Below are 19,127 nucleotides of genomic sequence, written 5' to 3'. Positions count from 1 at the left end.
TTATTTACCATCTTAATGTTTTAAGTTATAGTAATTGCAGAAAATGTATAAAGACATGTGCTCCCCTTCATTTGGCCTCACCCTTTATGTTCATAATACTTCCTGTCCAGTGTCTACACAAATATAAATGGAAAACAGATGGCACATTCATACATTTCTTTCACTGGCTCACATGTCTAATTGGTGATAAAGAATTATAGCATGGAAATAATTTGTGTGTTCATTTAGATACTTGAAATTATGTAAATTTAACCTGTGTACAGGTAATCTCCTGTTATCTTTTATTTTCAAAGCCCAAGATAGAATAGTTGTATGATCATGATCTTTAATTGGGCTTTGAATTTTTTTTTATTTAATTACAAAAATTCATATTGTGTTGTTACCCAAATTTTGGCTTGGGGCATATGACATGATTTGTGAGTTTTGCATTTTTCCGAAATTCTTTACTAACATTTTTCATCAGCATGATCATATAAAAGTCTAACTGTGCATGAACAAGTCTTGGAAGTTGTAAATATACTTAAGTGGAATTTAAATTGCACAAAAAGATTAAGTCCTGAAAAGTAACCCATTATTTGTAAGAAAAACTTTGGTGAAGCAGTATTTAAAAGTCCTGAAATATCCCAGTAATTCCTGTTAATAATCTAAAGTCCTAAGAGTTCTTGAAAAAATCAGGATAATCTTGTATTGATCAGATATTGTAAGTCCTGAAATATCCCAGAAATTCATGAAACAAATTTAGAGTCTTGGAAATTCCTGAAATTTCAGGAAAACAGATTTCAGGACTTCATGGGACTTCCTGGGACACTTAAAATATCAGGAATTACAAAATGACCAGTGCTGGGATTTTTAAGGATATTCCAGGACTTCCTGGGATATCCTGATAGAAAAGATTTTTTCAGGACAGCATTTTGCAGGGGGATGCAGGGTATTTATACATCCCAAAAAAACAAACAAAATAGACACATAGTACAGATCTGAGAATACTTGCAGATACTGACAGCTAGTTCAAAGCCAATTTAAACTATTAAAAAATCATGAATTTAAGACTAAACTATTAATCAGCACTCATCCAACATCCAATGGATTTAGTGTGAAGAAGTCATTAACAGTCAGAGAAAAACATGACCTTGTGTTTTCTCAAGGCAATTTCTCAAGAGAAAGGCAAAAGATACGAAAGGGACATTCAAACTCATTTACAACGCCATGGCTAAAGAAGAAAAAGACCAACAGACACAAAACACAACATAGAAAACTAAAGACTGAGCAACACAAACCCTACCAAAAACTGGGGATGATCTCAACTTTCTTTTTCGTGTTTACAAACATTAGTAACTAGGTCACCACATGTTCAAAATATTTTATAGGAACACCAAATAAAAACTTATAGTGCATTTTATAAACACCCAGGATATATGTTTATGACTCAGAAAAAAAAATTCGGCAATCTAACCATTCTAGATATATGCCCCTTTACAAATGGAAAAATTGCTGAATTTTCTTTTCCGTTCTCTAACTTTAGTTTGCCTCAACCAAATGCTATGAAACTTATACACAATGCTTATTACCACAAAATACAGATCAAGTTTGAATTATGGTGGTGTCATTTTTACCGTTCTAGAGTTATGCCCCTTTACAAATGGAAAAATTGCTGAATTTTCGTTTCCGTTCTCTAACTTTAGTTTGCCTCAACCAAATGCTATGAAACTTATACACAATGCTTATTACCACAAAATACAGATCAAGTTTGAATTATGGTGGTGTCATTTTTACCGTTCTAGAGTTATGCCCCTTTACAAATGGAAAAATTGCTGATATTTAATGCATAAATTCCAAATTTTATAGAAAAAGAATTACAAATAAATGAGTAATTGAACAATGTTTAGGAAAAGCGCTTTGGATGCATTAAATTTATAACGTGTTGTTTTCATTTTAGGCATGTGCTGGCTTTTCTTTGATATTGCTAAAAATCAGTGAACTTGCACTCCGTCTGTCTGTCTGTCTGTCTGTCTGTCTGTCTGTCTGTCTGTCTGTCTGTCTGTCTGTCTGTCTGTCTGTCTGTCTGTCTGTCTGTCTGTCTGTCTGTCTGTCTGTCTGTCTGTCTGTCTCCGTCCGTCCGTCCGTCCGTCCGTCCGTCCGTCCGTCCGTCAACAAAAATGCACCGCAAGCACCGAGATCTTTACAGTCACTCATCTTGGGAAACAATAATGCACCGCAAGCACCAATATCTTGACAGTCACTCATCTTGAGATACAATAATGGCCGACAAGCACCGAGATCTTGACAGTCAATCATCTTGGGAAACAATAATGCACCACAAGCACCGAGATCTTTACAGTCACTCATCTTGGGAAACAATAATGCACCGCAAGCACCAAGATCTTGACAGTCGCTCATCTTGGGAAACAATAATGCACCACAAGCACAGAGATCTTGACAAACACTCATTTTGTATAATAAAACATCCATAAAAAAATGTTTCCTACATTGCAAGATAGACCCCTATAATTTTGATATAAATTCAAAATAAATATTATTCATGTATAATTAATTATATTGATATATTTTATTTTATATTTAAATTCTTCATCAATAGATATTTTGGCATGTTTGATATAAGCAAGAAGTAGTTAAACATTGAAACTTTGTTTACATTCTTCTTCAAATTGTAATAAATTCCAGTCTTTTGCGATACTTTTTATGCCCCCGCCGTAGCGGAGGGGGCATTAAGTTTTACCCTTGTCCGTCTGTACGTACGTCCGTCCGTACGTCCCAAAGTTGGTTTCCGTTCTCTAACTTTAGTTTGCCTCAACCAAATATTATGAACCTTATACACAATGCTTATTACCACAAAACACAGATCTAGTTTCAATTTTGGTGGAGTCACTTTAACCGTTCTAGATATATGCCCCTTTACAAATGGAAAAATTGCTGAATTTTCGTTTCCGTTCTCTAACTTTAGTTTGCCTCAACCAAATGCTATGAAACTTATACACAATGCTTATTACCACAAAATACAGATCAAGTTTGAATTATGGTGGTGTCATTTTTACCGTTCTAGAGTTATGCCCCTTTACAAATGGAAAAATTGCTGAATTTTTCGTTTCCTTTCCCTAATTTTAGTTTGCCTCGACCAAATGCTATGAAACTTATACACAATGCTTATTACCACAAAACCCAGATCAAGTATGAATTTTGGTGTCATTACTTTTACCGTTCTAGAGTTATGCCCCTTTACCTATGGAAAAATTGCCGAATTTTTCGTTTCTGTTCTCTAACTTAAGTTTGCAACAACCAAATGTTACGAAACTTATACACAATGCTTATGACCACAAAACTCAGATCAAGTACGAATTTGGGTAGTGTCACTTTTAACGTTCTTGAGTTATGCCCCTTTATAATGTTGTATGCAAGCGGGGGCATCATCTGTGTCCCATGGACACATTCCCCATTTATTTTATTCTGTGTAAATTATATAAAATTGAGAATGGAAATGGGGAATATGTCAAAGAGACAACAACCCGACCAAAGAGCAGAAAACAGCCGAAGGCCACCAATGGGTCTTCAACACTGCGAGAAAATCCCGCACCCAGAGGCAGGCTTCTGCTGGCCCCTAAATAAAAATGTGTACTAGTTCAGTGAAAATCGACATCATACTAAACTCCAAAACATATAAATGAACTAAAATTAAAAAAACACAAAAGGCCAGAGGCTCCTGACTTGGGACAGGCGCAAAAATGCGGCGGGGTTAAATATGTTTTGTGAGATCTCAACCCTCCCCCTATACCTCTAGCCAATGTAGACTAAACAAACACACAGCAATACGCACAGTAAAACTCAGTGTAAAAGAAGTCCGAGTAAATGTCAGAATAGGTAACAAAAGAAACTAAGCAAAATGACAATGATACATAAATTAACAAAGGACTACTAGCAGTTACTGACATGCCAGCTCCAGACTTCAATTAAACTGATTGAAAGATTATGTCTTCATCATATGAAAATCAAGCACAATCCCTCCCGTTAGGGGTTTAGTATCATACCATCATAAAATATATGAGAAGAACACAACCTGTATCATGCCAACAACTGGTTTTAGATCAAATGTGTTTATTTCCGATGCAAAGACCCTATGAGTGAATCAATATTAATACCAAAATATGCTGTCTTCAATGACCTGACAACAGTATCGTAACTATATCCCTTCTGAATAAGTCTGTTTAAAGGTTTGGTTAGCTTTTGAAGTGAATGCCGACATTTTTATACGACCGCAAAAAAATTTTGTGGTCGTATATTGGTATGAAGTTACCCCGTCGTCGTCGTCGTCGTCTTCCGACGTCGTTGTCCGAAGACACATTGGTTTTCGCACTCTAACTTTAGTTTAAGTGAATGGATCTTTTTGAAATTTGACCATAAGGTTAAATACCACAAAAGGAAGGTTGGGATTGATTTTGGGGGTTATTGTACCAACAGTTAAGGAATTAGGGGCCAAAAATAAGCATTTTCTAGTTTCCAGACAATAACTGTGGAACGGTGTATGGATCTCTCTGAAATTATACTTCAAGTTTCCATACCACAAAGGGATGGTTAGGATTTGCTTTGGGGGTTATGGCTATAACCGTTTAGGAATTAGGGGGCAAAAAAGGGGGAAAAACAAGGTTGTCCTGGTTAATGGACAAATACTTTAGTACAAAACATAATTTAAAGCAGTGTAAGGGAGATAAATCAAATACATCATTGAAATTATCACCCTTACACTGCTTTTAAATTATGTATAAAGTAATGGTTAATGAACAATAAAGATAATTTAAAACAGTGTAAGGGAGGTAATCCAAATACTAAGTTTTGGTTACACCTTACACTGCTTTTAAATTATGTTTAAAGAAATGCATATTTATAAAGGAAGACCAGTAAAAATATCTGCAAATGTTGCATTTTTTTTTTTTACAAAAAAATCCATATGAAAGATTTGACACTATATTTTTAATTCTATTATAAAATAGATAAAGTTAGCACTATGGTAAATTTAAATGGGTAATTATGGTTGCCAACTCCATTGGAAATTTGAATTGAGATTATGACCATATCTTGAGGGAAAGAATTTTTTTGGGGAAAAAGGGGGGGGGGGATAAAAAGAAATTGTGGGGGTCAATTTTTTCTTATTTCAGATTTCAGAAATTAAAAAGAATTATTCTTCAAATATTATTTTTTTTTCAAATTTCAAATATTGAAAAATTTCAAGAAGTAATCTTTAATTGCACAGTATGGCGCATTAGATTTGTAAAATCTTTGATCACATTTATTTATTTGTTATGCCGAATCTAACAGTGTATTTAGATTTTTAATTTTGGGTCCAGTTTTCAAATTGGTCTACATTAAGGTCCAAAGGGTCCAAAATTAAACTTTGTTTGATTTTAGCAAAAATTGAATATATGAGGTTCTTTGATATGCTGAATCTAAACATGTATTTAGATTTTTGATTTTTGGCCCAGTTTTCAAGTTGGTCCAAATTGGGGTCCAAAACTAAACTTTGTTTGATTTCAACAAAAATTGAATATATGGGGTTCTTTGATATGCTGAATCTAACCATGTATTTAGATTTTTTATTTGTGGACCCCGTTATCAAATTGTTCCATACTGAGGTCAAAAGGGTCCAAAATTAAACTTTGTTTGATTTCATCTAAAATTGAATTATTGGGGTTCTTTGATATTCCAAATCTAACCGTGTATTTAGATTTTTAATTTTGGGTCCTGTTTTTTAAATTGGTCTACATTAAGGTCCAAAGGGTCCAAAATTAAACTTAGTTTGATTTTAACAAAAATTGAATTCTTGGGGTTCTTTGATATGCTGAATCTAAACATGTGTTTAGATTTTTGATTATGGGCCCAGTTTTCAAGTTGGTCCAAGATAGGGTCCAGTATTTAAACTTTGTTTGATTTCAACAAAAATTGAATATATGGGGTTCTTTGATATGCTGAATCTAAACATGTATTAAGATTTTTGATTATGGGCCCAGTTTTCAAGTTGGTCCAAATTGGGGTCCAAAATTAAACTTTTGTTTGATTTCAACAAAAATTGAATATATGAGGTTCTTTGATATGCTGAATCTAACCATGTATTTAGATTTTTTATTTGTAGGCCCCGCTATCAAATTGGTTCATATTGAGGTCAAAAGGGTCCAAAATTAAACTTTGTTTGATTTAATCAAAAATTGAACTATTGGGGTTCTTTGATATGCCAAATCTAACCGTGTTTTTAGATTTTTAATTTGGGTCCTGTTTTTTAAATTGGTCTTCAATGAGGTCCAAGGGGTCCAAAATTAAACTTAGTTTGATTTTAACAAAAATTGAATTCTTGGGGTTCTTTGATATGCTGAATCTAAACATGTGTTTAGATTTTTGATTATGGGCCCAGTTTTCAAGTTGGTCCAAGTTGGGGTCCAAAATTAAACTTTTTTTGATTTCAACAAAAATTGAATACATGGGGTTCTTTGATATGCTGAATCTAACCATGAATTTAGATTTTTTATTTGTGGGCCCTGCTATCAAATTGGTTCATATTGAGGTCAAAAGGGTCCAAAATTAAACTTTGTTTGATTTCATCAAAAATTGAATTATTGGGGTTCTTTGATATTCCAAATCTAACCGTGTATTTAGATTTTTAATTTTAAGTCCCGTTTTTTAAATTGGTCTACATTAAGGTCCAAAGGGTCCAAAATTAAACTTAGTTTGATTTTAGCAAAAATTGAATTCTTGGGGTTCTTTGATATGCTGAATCTAAACATGTGTTTAGATTTTTGATTATGGGCCCAGTTTTCAAGTTTGTCCAAGTTGGGGTCCAAAATTAAACTTTGTTTGGTTTTAACAAAAATTGAATATATGCGGTTCTTTGATATGCTGAATCTAACCATGTATTTTGATTTTAGACATTGGACCATAATAGGTAAATTAAAAAAATTCAAGTTCTTAGACCACATTCTTTCTGTGTCAGAAACCTATGCTGTGTCAAATATTTAATAACAATCCAAATTCAGAGCTGTATCAAGCTTGAATGTTGTGTCCATACTTGCCCCAACTGTTCAGGGTTCGACCTCTGCGGTCGTATCAAGCTGCGCCCCAGGGAAGCATTTTATTGTGCTTTGTAAAGAATATTACCATAAAAGATCGGATGTGAAATACCTGAACATATAAGATGTCTGCATGTTGATTTATATTTACGAATAATGTCCTTGTACCGATGATAAAATATATATATATATATATATAAGAAAATTAATAAAAGATGATTACGGTTTCAATTCATCACATTTACTAGCGCTTTCACTGCTTTCACAGATCAAGAGGTAATGTGACATGTATACACATGTGTTATAAAACAATTGATTGTTGTTAACAATAGTATGACTATACCAAATACAAGGGAGACTACTAATGTCATTTTGAAATTTGAGTAAACTCTTTAAAATGTTATTTAAGTAAAAATTAAAATATCATAGTTCATTTAATCACGGGTTAATAGATATAAGAAGATGTGGTATGAGTGCCAATGAGACAACTCTCCATCCAAGTCAAAATTTATAAAAGTAAACCATTATAGGTCACAGTACGGTCTTCAACACGGAGCCTTGGCTCACACCGAACAGTAAGCTATAAAGGGCCCCAAAAAATTACTGGTGTAAAACCATTCAAACGGGAAAACCAACGGTCTAATCTATATAAAAAACGAGAAACTAGAAACACTTATGAACCACATCAACAAACGACAACTACTGAACATCAGATTCCTGACTTAGGACAGGTGCAAACAAATGCAGCGGGTTTAAACGTTTTAATGGTACCAAACCTTCACTCTTTTTCTGAAACAATAGTGTAACATCACAACATAGAAAGACACACTATAAAATATCAACTGAAATAGCTTAACTCAATCAAAGGACATATTAACACCATTGAACATACACTGAACAAATAAATTTGACCTATGACACAATGTAAATACAAAATAAATAAACTAAGGGAAGAATAATAAAAGTAACATGTTATATCGGTAAGAAATGTTAAACAATTAAAGAAAAACAATATGCTCGAACAAAAATACCATCCATTTGCAATAACTTTAAACACAGGTAAATGAAAATAATTTTGTTGTTAGGTATACCTGTACAGTACCAATAGAGAAAGGAAATATTTTTACAAAATAAATAATTTTGATGTTCATAGTACGAAGTGAAAATTTATAGTTATACCAAACACTTATCAAAGCTGGTATATAGACCAGATATAACCCTGAATAACATTAAATAACAAAAAAGCAATACAATTAATATCAACAGGTCAAATAAACAAGAAAGTACGATTTGAGAGTACTCGCAGTTACTGATAGCTAGTTAAAAGCCAAAACAATTAATAATAAAAAATCATGCACCAGAGACTAAAATCAACTAAAACACATCTAAAAAAAATGGTACCAAACCTTCTCCCTTTTTCTGAAACAATAGTATAACATCACAACATAGAAAGACACACTATAAAATATCAATAAGACTTTTATGATGTATTTAAATGGGTTATTATGGTTGCAAACTCCATTGAAAATTTGAATTAAAATTATGACCATGACTGAGGGATTGGAAAAATGGGGGTAGGTTAAAAAAAATTGGGGGGGGGGAGTAAAAAAAAATTGGTGGGGGGGGGGGACAATTTTTTCTCCTCAAGATTTCAGAAATCAAAAAGAAAATCCTTCAAATTTTTATTTTTTTTTTGAAAAAAAGGGGGGGGGGGGGAGGTCAATTCGCAACAGCATAGTGTATTGCACAAAAGCAAAAAATTGAATATAAATTCAAATCATATAACCAATTCTAAGTTTTTTGACTACAGTCATTCTGTGTCAGAAACCTATTATGTGTAAAATATTGAATTACAATCCAAATTCAGACCTGTATCAAGCGCGAATGTTGTGTCTATTTTTGCTCCAACTGTTCAGGGTTGGACCTCTGCGGTCATATCCAGCTGCGCTCTGCGAAGCAATTTATTAATTTTAGGCATGATTATGATGTCGTTTTCTATTTTAAAAATTATTTAATTTTAGCCATGATTATGTATGTGAAGGAATTTTATTTTTAGATATTACTATTTAATGTTGCTGATGAAAGTGTTTTAATTTTTGGCATGATTATGATGTCATTTTCTATTTTAATACTTTTATGATGTATTTAAATGGGTTTTTATGGTTGCAAAGTCCTAGCTGTCAATTTATTTTTAGAAGTTACTTTAAAATGCTGATGAAGGAAATTTATTTTTAGATATTACTATTAAAAGTTGCTGATGAAGGTTTTTTAATTTTAGCCATGACTATGATGTCATTTTCTATTTTAATACTTTTATGATGTATTTAAGGTAGATAGGGTGTCTTCCTCCATCTTGGATTTTGAAATACCAGAAAACAATCGGTCTAGATCTTTAAGAAAATGTGCAAATTTTGAGAGTAGTGGATAATTCATGTGTAAGAATTTTCATTTCAATATAGGAAATGACATGTTTTATCATATTTGTGGTTGTATTTTACAAAAAACAATATACTTTTTGTTTGATTCAATTTTTTCCAACTTTGCCACATAAGGGGGAGGCAACTCAAATGTAAGGGCAGATAATTGAGATAAAGTTACTTTTACTATAGAATGTGTTAGGAATTAACCTATTTTATTATGTAGCAAGAAAAAGGGTCCCGTGACCCCATTTTTATACGACCGCAAAAATTAAAAATTTTTTGGTCGTATATTGGTATGACGTTGGCGTCGTCGTCGTCGTCTGGCGTCGTCCGAAGACACATTGGTTTTCGCACTCTAACTTTAGTTTAAGTGAATGGATCTCCATGAAATTTCACCATAAGGTTCAATACCACAAAAGGAAGGTTGGGATTGATTTTGGGGGTTATGGTACCAACAGTTAAGGAATTAGGGGCCAAAAAGGGGCCAAAAATAAGCATTTTTGTAACTTCCAGACAATAACTTGTGTGTAAGTGTATGGATCTCTCTGACATTGTACCACAAGGTTCCATATCACAAAGGGAAGGCTGTAATTGATTTTGGGGGTAATTGCCTCAAAATTTTAGGAATTAGGGGCCAAAAAAGGGGCAAAAAACAAGCATTTTTCTAGTTTCATGACAATAACTTGTGTGTAAGTGTTTGGAAATTTCTGAAATTGTACTACAAGGTTCCATATCACAAAGGGAAAGCTGGAATTGAGTTTGGGGGTAATTACCCGAAACGTTTAGGAATTGGGGGCCAAAAAGGGGCCAAAAATAAGCATTTTTCTAGTTTCCAGACAATAACTTGTGTTCAAGAGTATGGATCTCTCTGAAATTGTACTGCAAGGTACCATACCACAAAGGGAAGGCTGGGATTGAGTTTCGGGGTATTGAATCATAAGGGGGTTCAAAAAATTTGGGGGGGGGATTTTTTTTTTTCTTTTTTTCCTTTTTTTTTTCTTTTAAAATTTTCCATTTTAAGTTGGTTATTTCTGATTAATATTTAAAAGCAAATAATAATGATATGGTAGGAGATACACACCAAACAGGATGTGTAAATTATTATATAATAAGTATTGTGCAATAGCAAGAAATTTTCAATTGCACAGTATTGCACAATAGCAAGAATCTTCAATTGCACAGTATTGCGCAATAGCAAGAAATCTTCAATTGCACAGTATTGCGCAATAGCAAGAAATATCCAATAGCACAATATTGCGCAATAGCAAGAAATTGTCAATTGTACAGTATTGCACAATAGCAAGAAATATTCAATTGCACAGTATTGTGCAAAAGAAGATACTTCGTATAAATTGCTTATTTCTTGATCAATTTCAATGGGGTTTTATTCTTGAATTCTTGGGGTTCTTAAATATGCTGAATCTAACCGTGTATTTAGTTTTTGGATTTTGGGCCCCGTTTTTAAATTGGTCCACATTGAGGTCCAAAGGGTCCAAAATTTAACTTTGTTTGATTTCATCAAAAAATTGAATTATTGGGGTTCTTTGATATGCCGAATCTAATGTGTATTTAGATTCTTAATTTTTGGTTGCGTTTTCAAATTGTCTACATTAAGGTCCAAAGGGTCCAAAATTAAACTAAGTTTGATTTTAACAAAAATTGAATTTTTAGGGTTCTTTGATATGCTGAATCTAAACATGTATTTAGATTTTTGATTATGGGCCCAGTTTTCAAGTTGGTCCAAATCGGGGTCCAAAATTAAACTTTGTTTGATTTCAACAAAAATTGAATATATGGGGTTCTTTGATATGCTGAATCTAACCATGTATTTAGATTTTTGATTTTTGGGCCCCGTTATCAACTTTGTCTACATTGAGGTCAAAAGGGTCCAAAATTAAACTTTGTTTGATTTCATCAAAAATTTAATTCTTGGGGTTCTTTGATATGCTGAATCTAACCATGTATTTAGATTTTGGATATTGGACCATAATAGGTGAATGTCCAATTTAAAATTTTTAAGTTCTTAGACCACATTCATTCTGTGTCAGAAACCTATGCTGTGTCAAATATTTAATCACAATCCAAATTCAGAGCTGTATCAAGCTTGAATGTTGTGTCCATACTTGCCCCAACTGTTCAGGGTTCGACCTCTGCGGTCGTATCAAGCTGCGCCCTGCGGAGCATTTTATTTCTTTTTCTTATCTGAAAGCATAATATTAGAGCTATCTTCTCATATTTTATCTCAAAATTCTATGGTGTAGTTTTCATTTTATGGCAGAAAAATGGATTTTCCATGCATAATCTATACAAAATCTGTCAATTTTGCACAACCTGTAGCGTGAAAATAAGCACCGTGACCCATTTTTTTTTTTATTATTTTTTAAAAAACATGATATAAACTACATTTTGGCAAATTATTAAAAAATTCTATGGATTATAATTTAGACACCCCATCTACCTTAAATGGGCTTTTATGGTTAAAAAAAAGCATTTTTCTAGTTTCCAGACAGTAACTTGTGATTAAGTGTATGGATCTCTCTAAAATTAAACTACAAGGTTCCATACTACAAAGGAAAGACTGCAATTGAGTTTGATGGTTAATGCTAAAAGGGGGATTCAAAAAGTTTGGGGGAAAGGGGGGGTTTTCATATTTTTTTTCTCAAAATTTTCAAAATTTCAAATTTTTGAAAAGTTTCAAGAAGAAATCTTCAATTGCATAGTATTGCGCATTGGATTAGTAAGATCTTTGACCACATTTATTTTGTGTCAGAAGCCTATATTATGTCAAAAATTTGATTACAATCCAAATTCAGATAGTATCAAGCTTGAATATTGTGTCCAAATTTGCCCCAACTGTTCAGGGCCCGACCACTGCGGTCGTATCAGGCTGCGCTCAGCGAAGTATTTTATTGCCTATTATCTTGAAACCTTTAATAGATAAATAAAGATTTTAAAAATAAAAATTATCAGCAGGATAAGATCTACAAATACTTCAACGTGATTGAAATTGTCAGTACCAAAAGTGGCCATTTTTGATGATGCAGGTGAGCAACACATGCTCTATAGAGCCTCTAGTTATATTTTATGATAAAGTTGAAATTCAAGTCATATTGTGCCAAAAGTCCTTTGTCTATGGTCAGATTTGTAGTAGATAGATGTTGTGATTTGATACTTGTACGATTTATCTTTATATTTTCAGACAGAACCAAATGACAGTTGATAGGTTTCTAATGGTATATGACATGAGAGTGATGAGAGCCATGGCACCAATACAAATCATTATGGATCCCATGTTCCTCAGATTTGTACACATATATAGTAATAAACTTATGATCGTGTCACAGGTATGTTTGTTTTCACATTTGAAAAAAAAAGTCAAATTATTTTCTCATCACTTGGCATCTGTCGTCTTCGTCTGTTAACCTTTACAAAACTCTTCTCTGAAACTACTGGGCCAGAGTTGTCCAGAATCATTATTGGGATATCTAGTTTAAAAAATGAGTCCAATGACAACCAAAATGGTCGACATGGCTAAAAATAGAATATAGGGGTAAAATGCAAGTTTTGTCTATTATCTTGAAAACTGCTACGAATAGAGAAAATCTGATAGGGGCGGAAATGTTGAGAATGTTGAGATCTACCTGCTATCCTTTTACGTCAAAACTGTCAGACTACTTTTAATAGGAGTTATAGCCCTTAAATTTTTAGTCTATTATTTTGAAAACTATAATGGATATAGAGAAATTTTTATCAGAAAAAAGGATTATCAAGACAAGACCTACACTTGAACGAATCTATCCCATCGAACTAGAGATAAAGGATACTACAGATACAGTTAAGTCTGCCTCATATCTTGACTTACATCTAGAAATCGACAATGAGGGTCGGTTGAAAACAAAACTTTACGACAAAAGAGATGATTTCAGCTTCCCAGTTGTGAACTTTCCATTTCTATGTAGCAACATTCCAGTAGCGCCTGCATACGGAGTATATATCTCCCAATTGATACGATATTCCCGGGCTTGTATTTCCTATAATGATTTCCTTGATAGAGGATTGCTGCTCACAAGGAAGCTATTAAACCAAGAGTTCCAAATGGTGAAGTTGAAATCATCCCTTGGTAAATTCTACGGACGCCATCACGAGTTGGTTGACCGTTATGGAATAACCATTTCACGGATGATATCGGATATGTTCCTTATGTCGTAACTACAATACCCTTCCCTTTTCACTAATGTGACCTACCGAATTAGACTTTTTACCAGATTTGTAATAACATAAGCAACATGACGGGTGCCACATGTGGAGCAGGATCTGCTTACCCTTCCGGAGCACCTGAGATCACCCCCAGTTTTTGGTGGGGTTCATGTTGCTTAGTCTTTAATTTTCTATGTTGTGTCATCTGTACTATTATTTGTCTGTTTGTCTTTTTATTTTTGGCCATGGCGTTGTCAGTTTGTTTTCGATATATGAGTTTGACTGTCCCTCTGGTATCTTTCGTCCCTCTTTTCCAAATAAGTTAAAATAGCTGAAGTCATCAGACAACTCCTTATTTGAGTAATTGCTCTTTAATGATTTTTTTTACCAATTTTTTGCATTTTTGCTTTATATCTTAAAAATTATAATAGATAGAAAGAAACTTTAAAAGCCAAAATGATCACTAAGTCAAGATCTACAAATAAGTCAAAATTGGCTGAAATCCTCAATTGACTCCTAAATGATGTCATTGCCCCTTAATAAAATTGAGAATGGAAATGGCTATTGATGCCCCCGCCGTAGCGAAGGGGGCATTAAGTTTTACCCTTGTCCGTCTGTACGTACGTCCGTCCGTCCGTATGTCCGTCCGTCCGTACGTACGTCCCAAAGCTGGTTTCCGTTCTAACTTTAGTTTGTCTCAACCAAATGTTCTGAAACTTATACACAATGCTTATTACCACAAAATACAGATCAAGTTTGAATTTTGGTAGCGTCACTTTTACCGTTCTAGAGTTATGCCCTTTACAAATGAATTTTTCATTTTTTTCCCTACATATCAGGTATTTTTATACGACCGCAAAAAAATTTTGTGGTCGTATATTGGTATGACATTGGCGTCGTCGTCGTCGTCCGGCGTCGTCGTCCGAAGACACATTGGTTTTCGCACTCTAACTTTAGTTTAAGTGAATGGATCTTTTTGAAATTTTACCATAAGGTTAAATACCACAAAAGGAAGGTTGGGATTGATTTTGGGGGTTATGGTACCAACAGGTAAGGAATTAGGGGCCAAAAAGGGGCCAAAAATAAGCATTTTCTAGTTTCCAGACAATAACTGTGGAACAGTGTATGGATCTCTCTGAAATTATACTACAAGTTTCCATACCACAAAGGGATGGTTAGGATTTGCTTTGGGGGGTTATGGCTCAAACCGTTTAGGAATTAGGGGCAAAAAAGGGGGAAAAACAAGGTTGTCCTGGTTAATGGACAAATACTTTAGTACAAAACATAATTTAAAGCAGTGTAAGGGAGATAAATCAAATACATCATTGAAATTATCTCCCTTACACTGCTTTTAAATTATGTATAAAGTAATGGTTAATGAACAATAAAGATAATTTAAAACAGTGTAAGGGAGGTAATCCAAATACAACATTTTGGTTACTTCCCTTACACTGCTTTTAAATTATGTTTAAAGAAATGCATATTTATAAAGGAAGACCAGTAAAAATATCTGAAAATGTTGCATCATTTTTTTTTACAAAAAAATCCATATGAAAGATTTGACACTATATTTTTAATTCTATTATAAAATAGATTAAGTTAGCACTATGGTAAATTTAAATGGGTAATTATGGTTGCCAACTCCATTGGAAATTTGAATTGAGATTATGACCATATCTTGAGGGAAAGAATTTTTTGGGGAAAAAAAGGGGGGGGGGGGAATAAAAAGAAATTGTGGGGGGGTCAATTTTTTCTCATTTCAGATTTCAGAAATTAAAAAGAATTATTCTTCAAATATTATTTTTTTTTCAAATTTCAAATATTGAAAAATTTCAAGAAGTAATCTTTAAATGCACAGTATGGCGCATTAGATTTGTAAAATCTTTGACCACATTTATTTATTTATTTGTTATGCCGAATCTAACAGTGTATTTAGATTTTTAATTTTGGGTCCAGTTTTCAAAATAGTCTACATTAAGGTCCAAAGGGTCCAATATTAAACTTTGTTTGATTTTAGCAAAAATTGAATATATGAGGTTCTTTGATATGCTGAATCTAAACATGTATTTAGATTTTTGATTTTTGGCCCAGTTTTCAAGTTGGTCCAAATTGGGGTCCAAAACTAAACTTTGTTTGATTTCAACAAAAATTGAATATATGGGGTTCTTTGATATGCTGAATCTAACCATGCATTTAGATTTTTTGTTTGTGGACCCCGTTATCAAATTGATTCATATTGAGGTCAAAAGGGTCCAAAATTAAACTTTGTTTGATTTCATCTAAAATTGAATTATTGGGGCTCTTTGATATTCCAAATCTAACCGTGTATTTAGATTTTTAATTTTGGGTCCTGATTTTTAAATTGGTCTACATTAAGGTCCAAAGGGTCCAAAATTAAACTTAGTTTGATTTTAACAAAAATTGAATTCTTGGGGTTCTTTGATATGCTGAATCTACACATGTGTTTAGATTTTTGATTATGGGCCCAGTTTTCAAGTTGGTCCAAGATAGGGTCCAGTATTTAAACTTTGTTTGATTTCAACAAAAATTGAATATATGGGGTTCTTTGATATGCTGAATCTAAACATGTATTTAGATTTTTGATTATGGGCCCAGTTTTCAAGTTGGTCCAAATTGGGGTCCAAAATTAAACTTTGTTTGATTTCAACAAAAATTGAATATATGAGGTTCTTTGATATGCTGAATCTAACCATGTATTTAGATTTTTTATTTGTAGGCCCCGCTATCAAATTGGTTCATATTGAGGTCAAAAGGGTCCAAAATTAAACTTTGTTTGATTTCATCAAAAATTGAATTATTGGGGTTCTTTGATATGCCAAATCTAACCGTGTTTTTAGATGTTTAATTTGGGTCCCATTTTTTAAATTGGTCTTCATTGAGGTCCAAAGGGTCCAAAATTAAACTTAGTTTGATTTTAACAAAAATTGAATTCTTGGGGTTCTTTGATATGCTGAATCTAAACATGTGTTTAGATTTTTGATTATGGGCCCAGTTTTCAAGTTGGTCCAAGTTGGGGTCCAAAATTAAACTTTTTTAGATTTCAACAAAAATTGAATATATGGGTTTCTTTGATATGCTGAATCTAACCATGAATTTAGATTTTTTATTTGTGGGCCCTGCTATCAAATTGGTTCATATTGAGGTCAAAAGGGTCCAAAATTAAACTTTGTTTGATTTCATCAAAAATTGAATTATTGGGGTTAATTGATATTCCAAATCTAACCGTGTATTTAGATTTTTAATTTTAAGTCCCGTTTTTTAAATTGGTCTACATTAAGGTCCAAAGGGTCCAAAATTAAACTTAGTTTGATTTTAGCAAAAATTGAATTCTTGGGGTTCTTTGATATGCTGAATCTAAACATGTGTTTAGATTTTTGATTATGGGCCCAGTTTTCAAGTTTGTCCAAGTTGGGGTCCAAAATTAAACTTTGTTTGATTTTAACAAAAATTGAATATATGCGGTTCTTTGATATGCTGAATCTAACCATGTATTTTGATTTTGGACATTGGACCATAATAGGTAAATTAAAAAAATTCAAGTTCTTAGACCACATTCTTTCTGTGTCAGAAACCTATGCTGTGTCAAATATTTAATAACAATCCAAATTCAGAGCTGTATCAAGCTTGAATGTTGTGTCCATACTTGCCCCAACTGTTCAGGGTTCGACCTCTGCGGTCGTATCAAGCTGCGCCCCAGCGAAGCATTTTTTTAAAATTGGAGTTATCTTTCTTTGTCCATGATTATAGTTGAATCAACTACAATCAATGCTTTATACAATGCAATGTTTAATTTTACCTTCTACTGATAAATTAAAGCAATTTTTACCCTTCATTTCTAAAAATATTGTAAAGTCTTCTTTGAAAATTGGAATTATCTTTCTTTGTGCATAATGGTAGTTGAATCAACTACAACCAATGCTTTATACAATGCAATTCAATTTTATTTCCTACTGATAAATTAAAGCAATCTTTACCATTCAGTCCTTACAAGCACTTTGATTACTGTTCTAGAGTTATGCCCATTTACAAATGAAAAAATTGCTGAATTTTTCATTTCCGTTCTCTAACTTGAGTTTGTCTTAAATTAATGTAATGTAATGAAATGTATATATAATGCTTTTTATATTGGTATGACGTTGGCGTCGTCGACGTCGTCGTCCGAAGACACATTGGTTTTCGCACTCTAACTTTAGTTTAAGTGAATGGATCTCTATGAAATTTTACCATAAGGTTCAATACCACAAAAGGAAGGTTGGGATTGATTTTGGGGGTTATGGTACCAACAGTTGAGGAATTAAGGGCCAAAAAGGGGCCACAAATAAGCATTTTTGTAACTTCCAGACATAACTTGTGTGTTAGTTTATGGATCTCTCTGACATTGTACCACAAGGTTCCATATCACAAAGGGAATGCTGGGATTGATTTTGGGGGTAATTGCCACCAAATTATAGGAATAAGGGGCCAAAAAAAGGGGAAAAAAAACAAGCATTTTTCTAGTTTCATTACAATAACTTGTGTGTAAGTGTATGGATCTTTATGAAATTGTACTTCAAGGTTCCATATCACAAAGGGAAAGCTGGAATTGAGTTTGGGGGTAATTGCCCAAAACGTTTAGGAAAAGGGCCAAAAAGGGGCCAAAAAATAAGCATTTTTCTAGTTTCCAGACAATAACTTGTGTTCAAGTGTATGGATCTCTCTGAAATTGTACTGGAAGGTACTATACCACAAAGGGAAGGCTGGGATTGATTTTTGGGGTAATTGCCTCAAAATTTTAGGAATTCGGGGCCAAAAAAGGGGCAAAAGAACAAGCATTTTTCTAGTTTCAGGACAATAACTTGTGTGTAAGTGTATGGATCTTTATGAAATTGTACTACAAGGTTCCATATCACAAAGGGAAAGCTGGGTTTGAGTTTGGGTGTAATTTCCTTAAATGTTTAGGAATTTGGGGCCAAAAAGGGGCCAAAAAACAAGCATTTTTCAAGGAATATAAGTGAATGGATCTCTATAAAATTGTACCACAAAGTTTCATACCACAAAAGTGAAGGTTGGGATTGATTTTGGGGATTATTGTTTTAACTGTTTATATTGAGGATTAAAGGGCCAAAAACAAGCATTTTTTTCTGGTTCAGGACAATAACTTGTGTATAAGTGTATGGATCTCTATAAAAATGTACAATATCATAAAGATCTATACACTTATATTCAAGTTATTGTCCTGAAAAAAGAAAAATGCCTCAAAAGGAAGGTTGGGATTGATTTTAGGGGTTATGACCCTAACGGTTGAGGAATTAGGAGCCAAAAACAAGGATTTTCTAGTTTCCAGTCAATAACTTGAGTATATATCTATGGATCTCTATGAAATTGTACCACAAGGTTCCATACCAAAATTGGAAGGTTGGGATTGATATTGTGGGTTATGGCCCAA

General features: G+C 33.3%; 1 protein-coding gene across 1 annotated transcript in view; it reads left to right on the top strand.

The window, feature by feature from the left end:
* LOC127727935 (PAN2-PAN3 deadenylation complex catalytic subunit PAN2-like) overlaps nucleotides 1–19,127 on the top strand; it is a 399,078-nt gene that overhangs the window by 121,491 nt on the left and 258,460 nt on the right. Inside the window, exon 8 of the mRNA XM_052235095.1 lies at nucleotides 12,684–12,828. Within this exon, the coding sequence (XP_052091055.1) occupies nucleotides 12,684–12,828 (145 nt within the window). The remainder of the gene's footprint in view (nucleotides 1–12,683; nucleotides 12,829–19,127) is intronic.

The sequence above is a fragment of the Mytilus californianus genome, unplaced genomic scaffold, assembly GCF_021869535.1.
Source record: "Mytilus californianus isolate M0D057914Y unplaced genomic scaffold, xbMytCali1.0.p SCAF_2, whole genome shotgun sequence".
Taxonomy (NCBI): Eukaryota; Metazoa; Mollusca; class Bivalvia; order Mytilida; family Mytilidae; genus Mytilus; species Mytilus californianus.
This window is presented reverse-complemented; position numbering and strand designations above follow the sequence as displayed.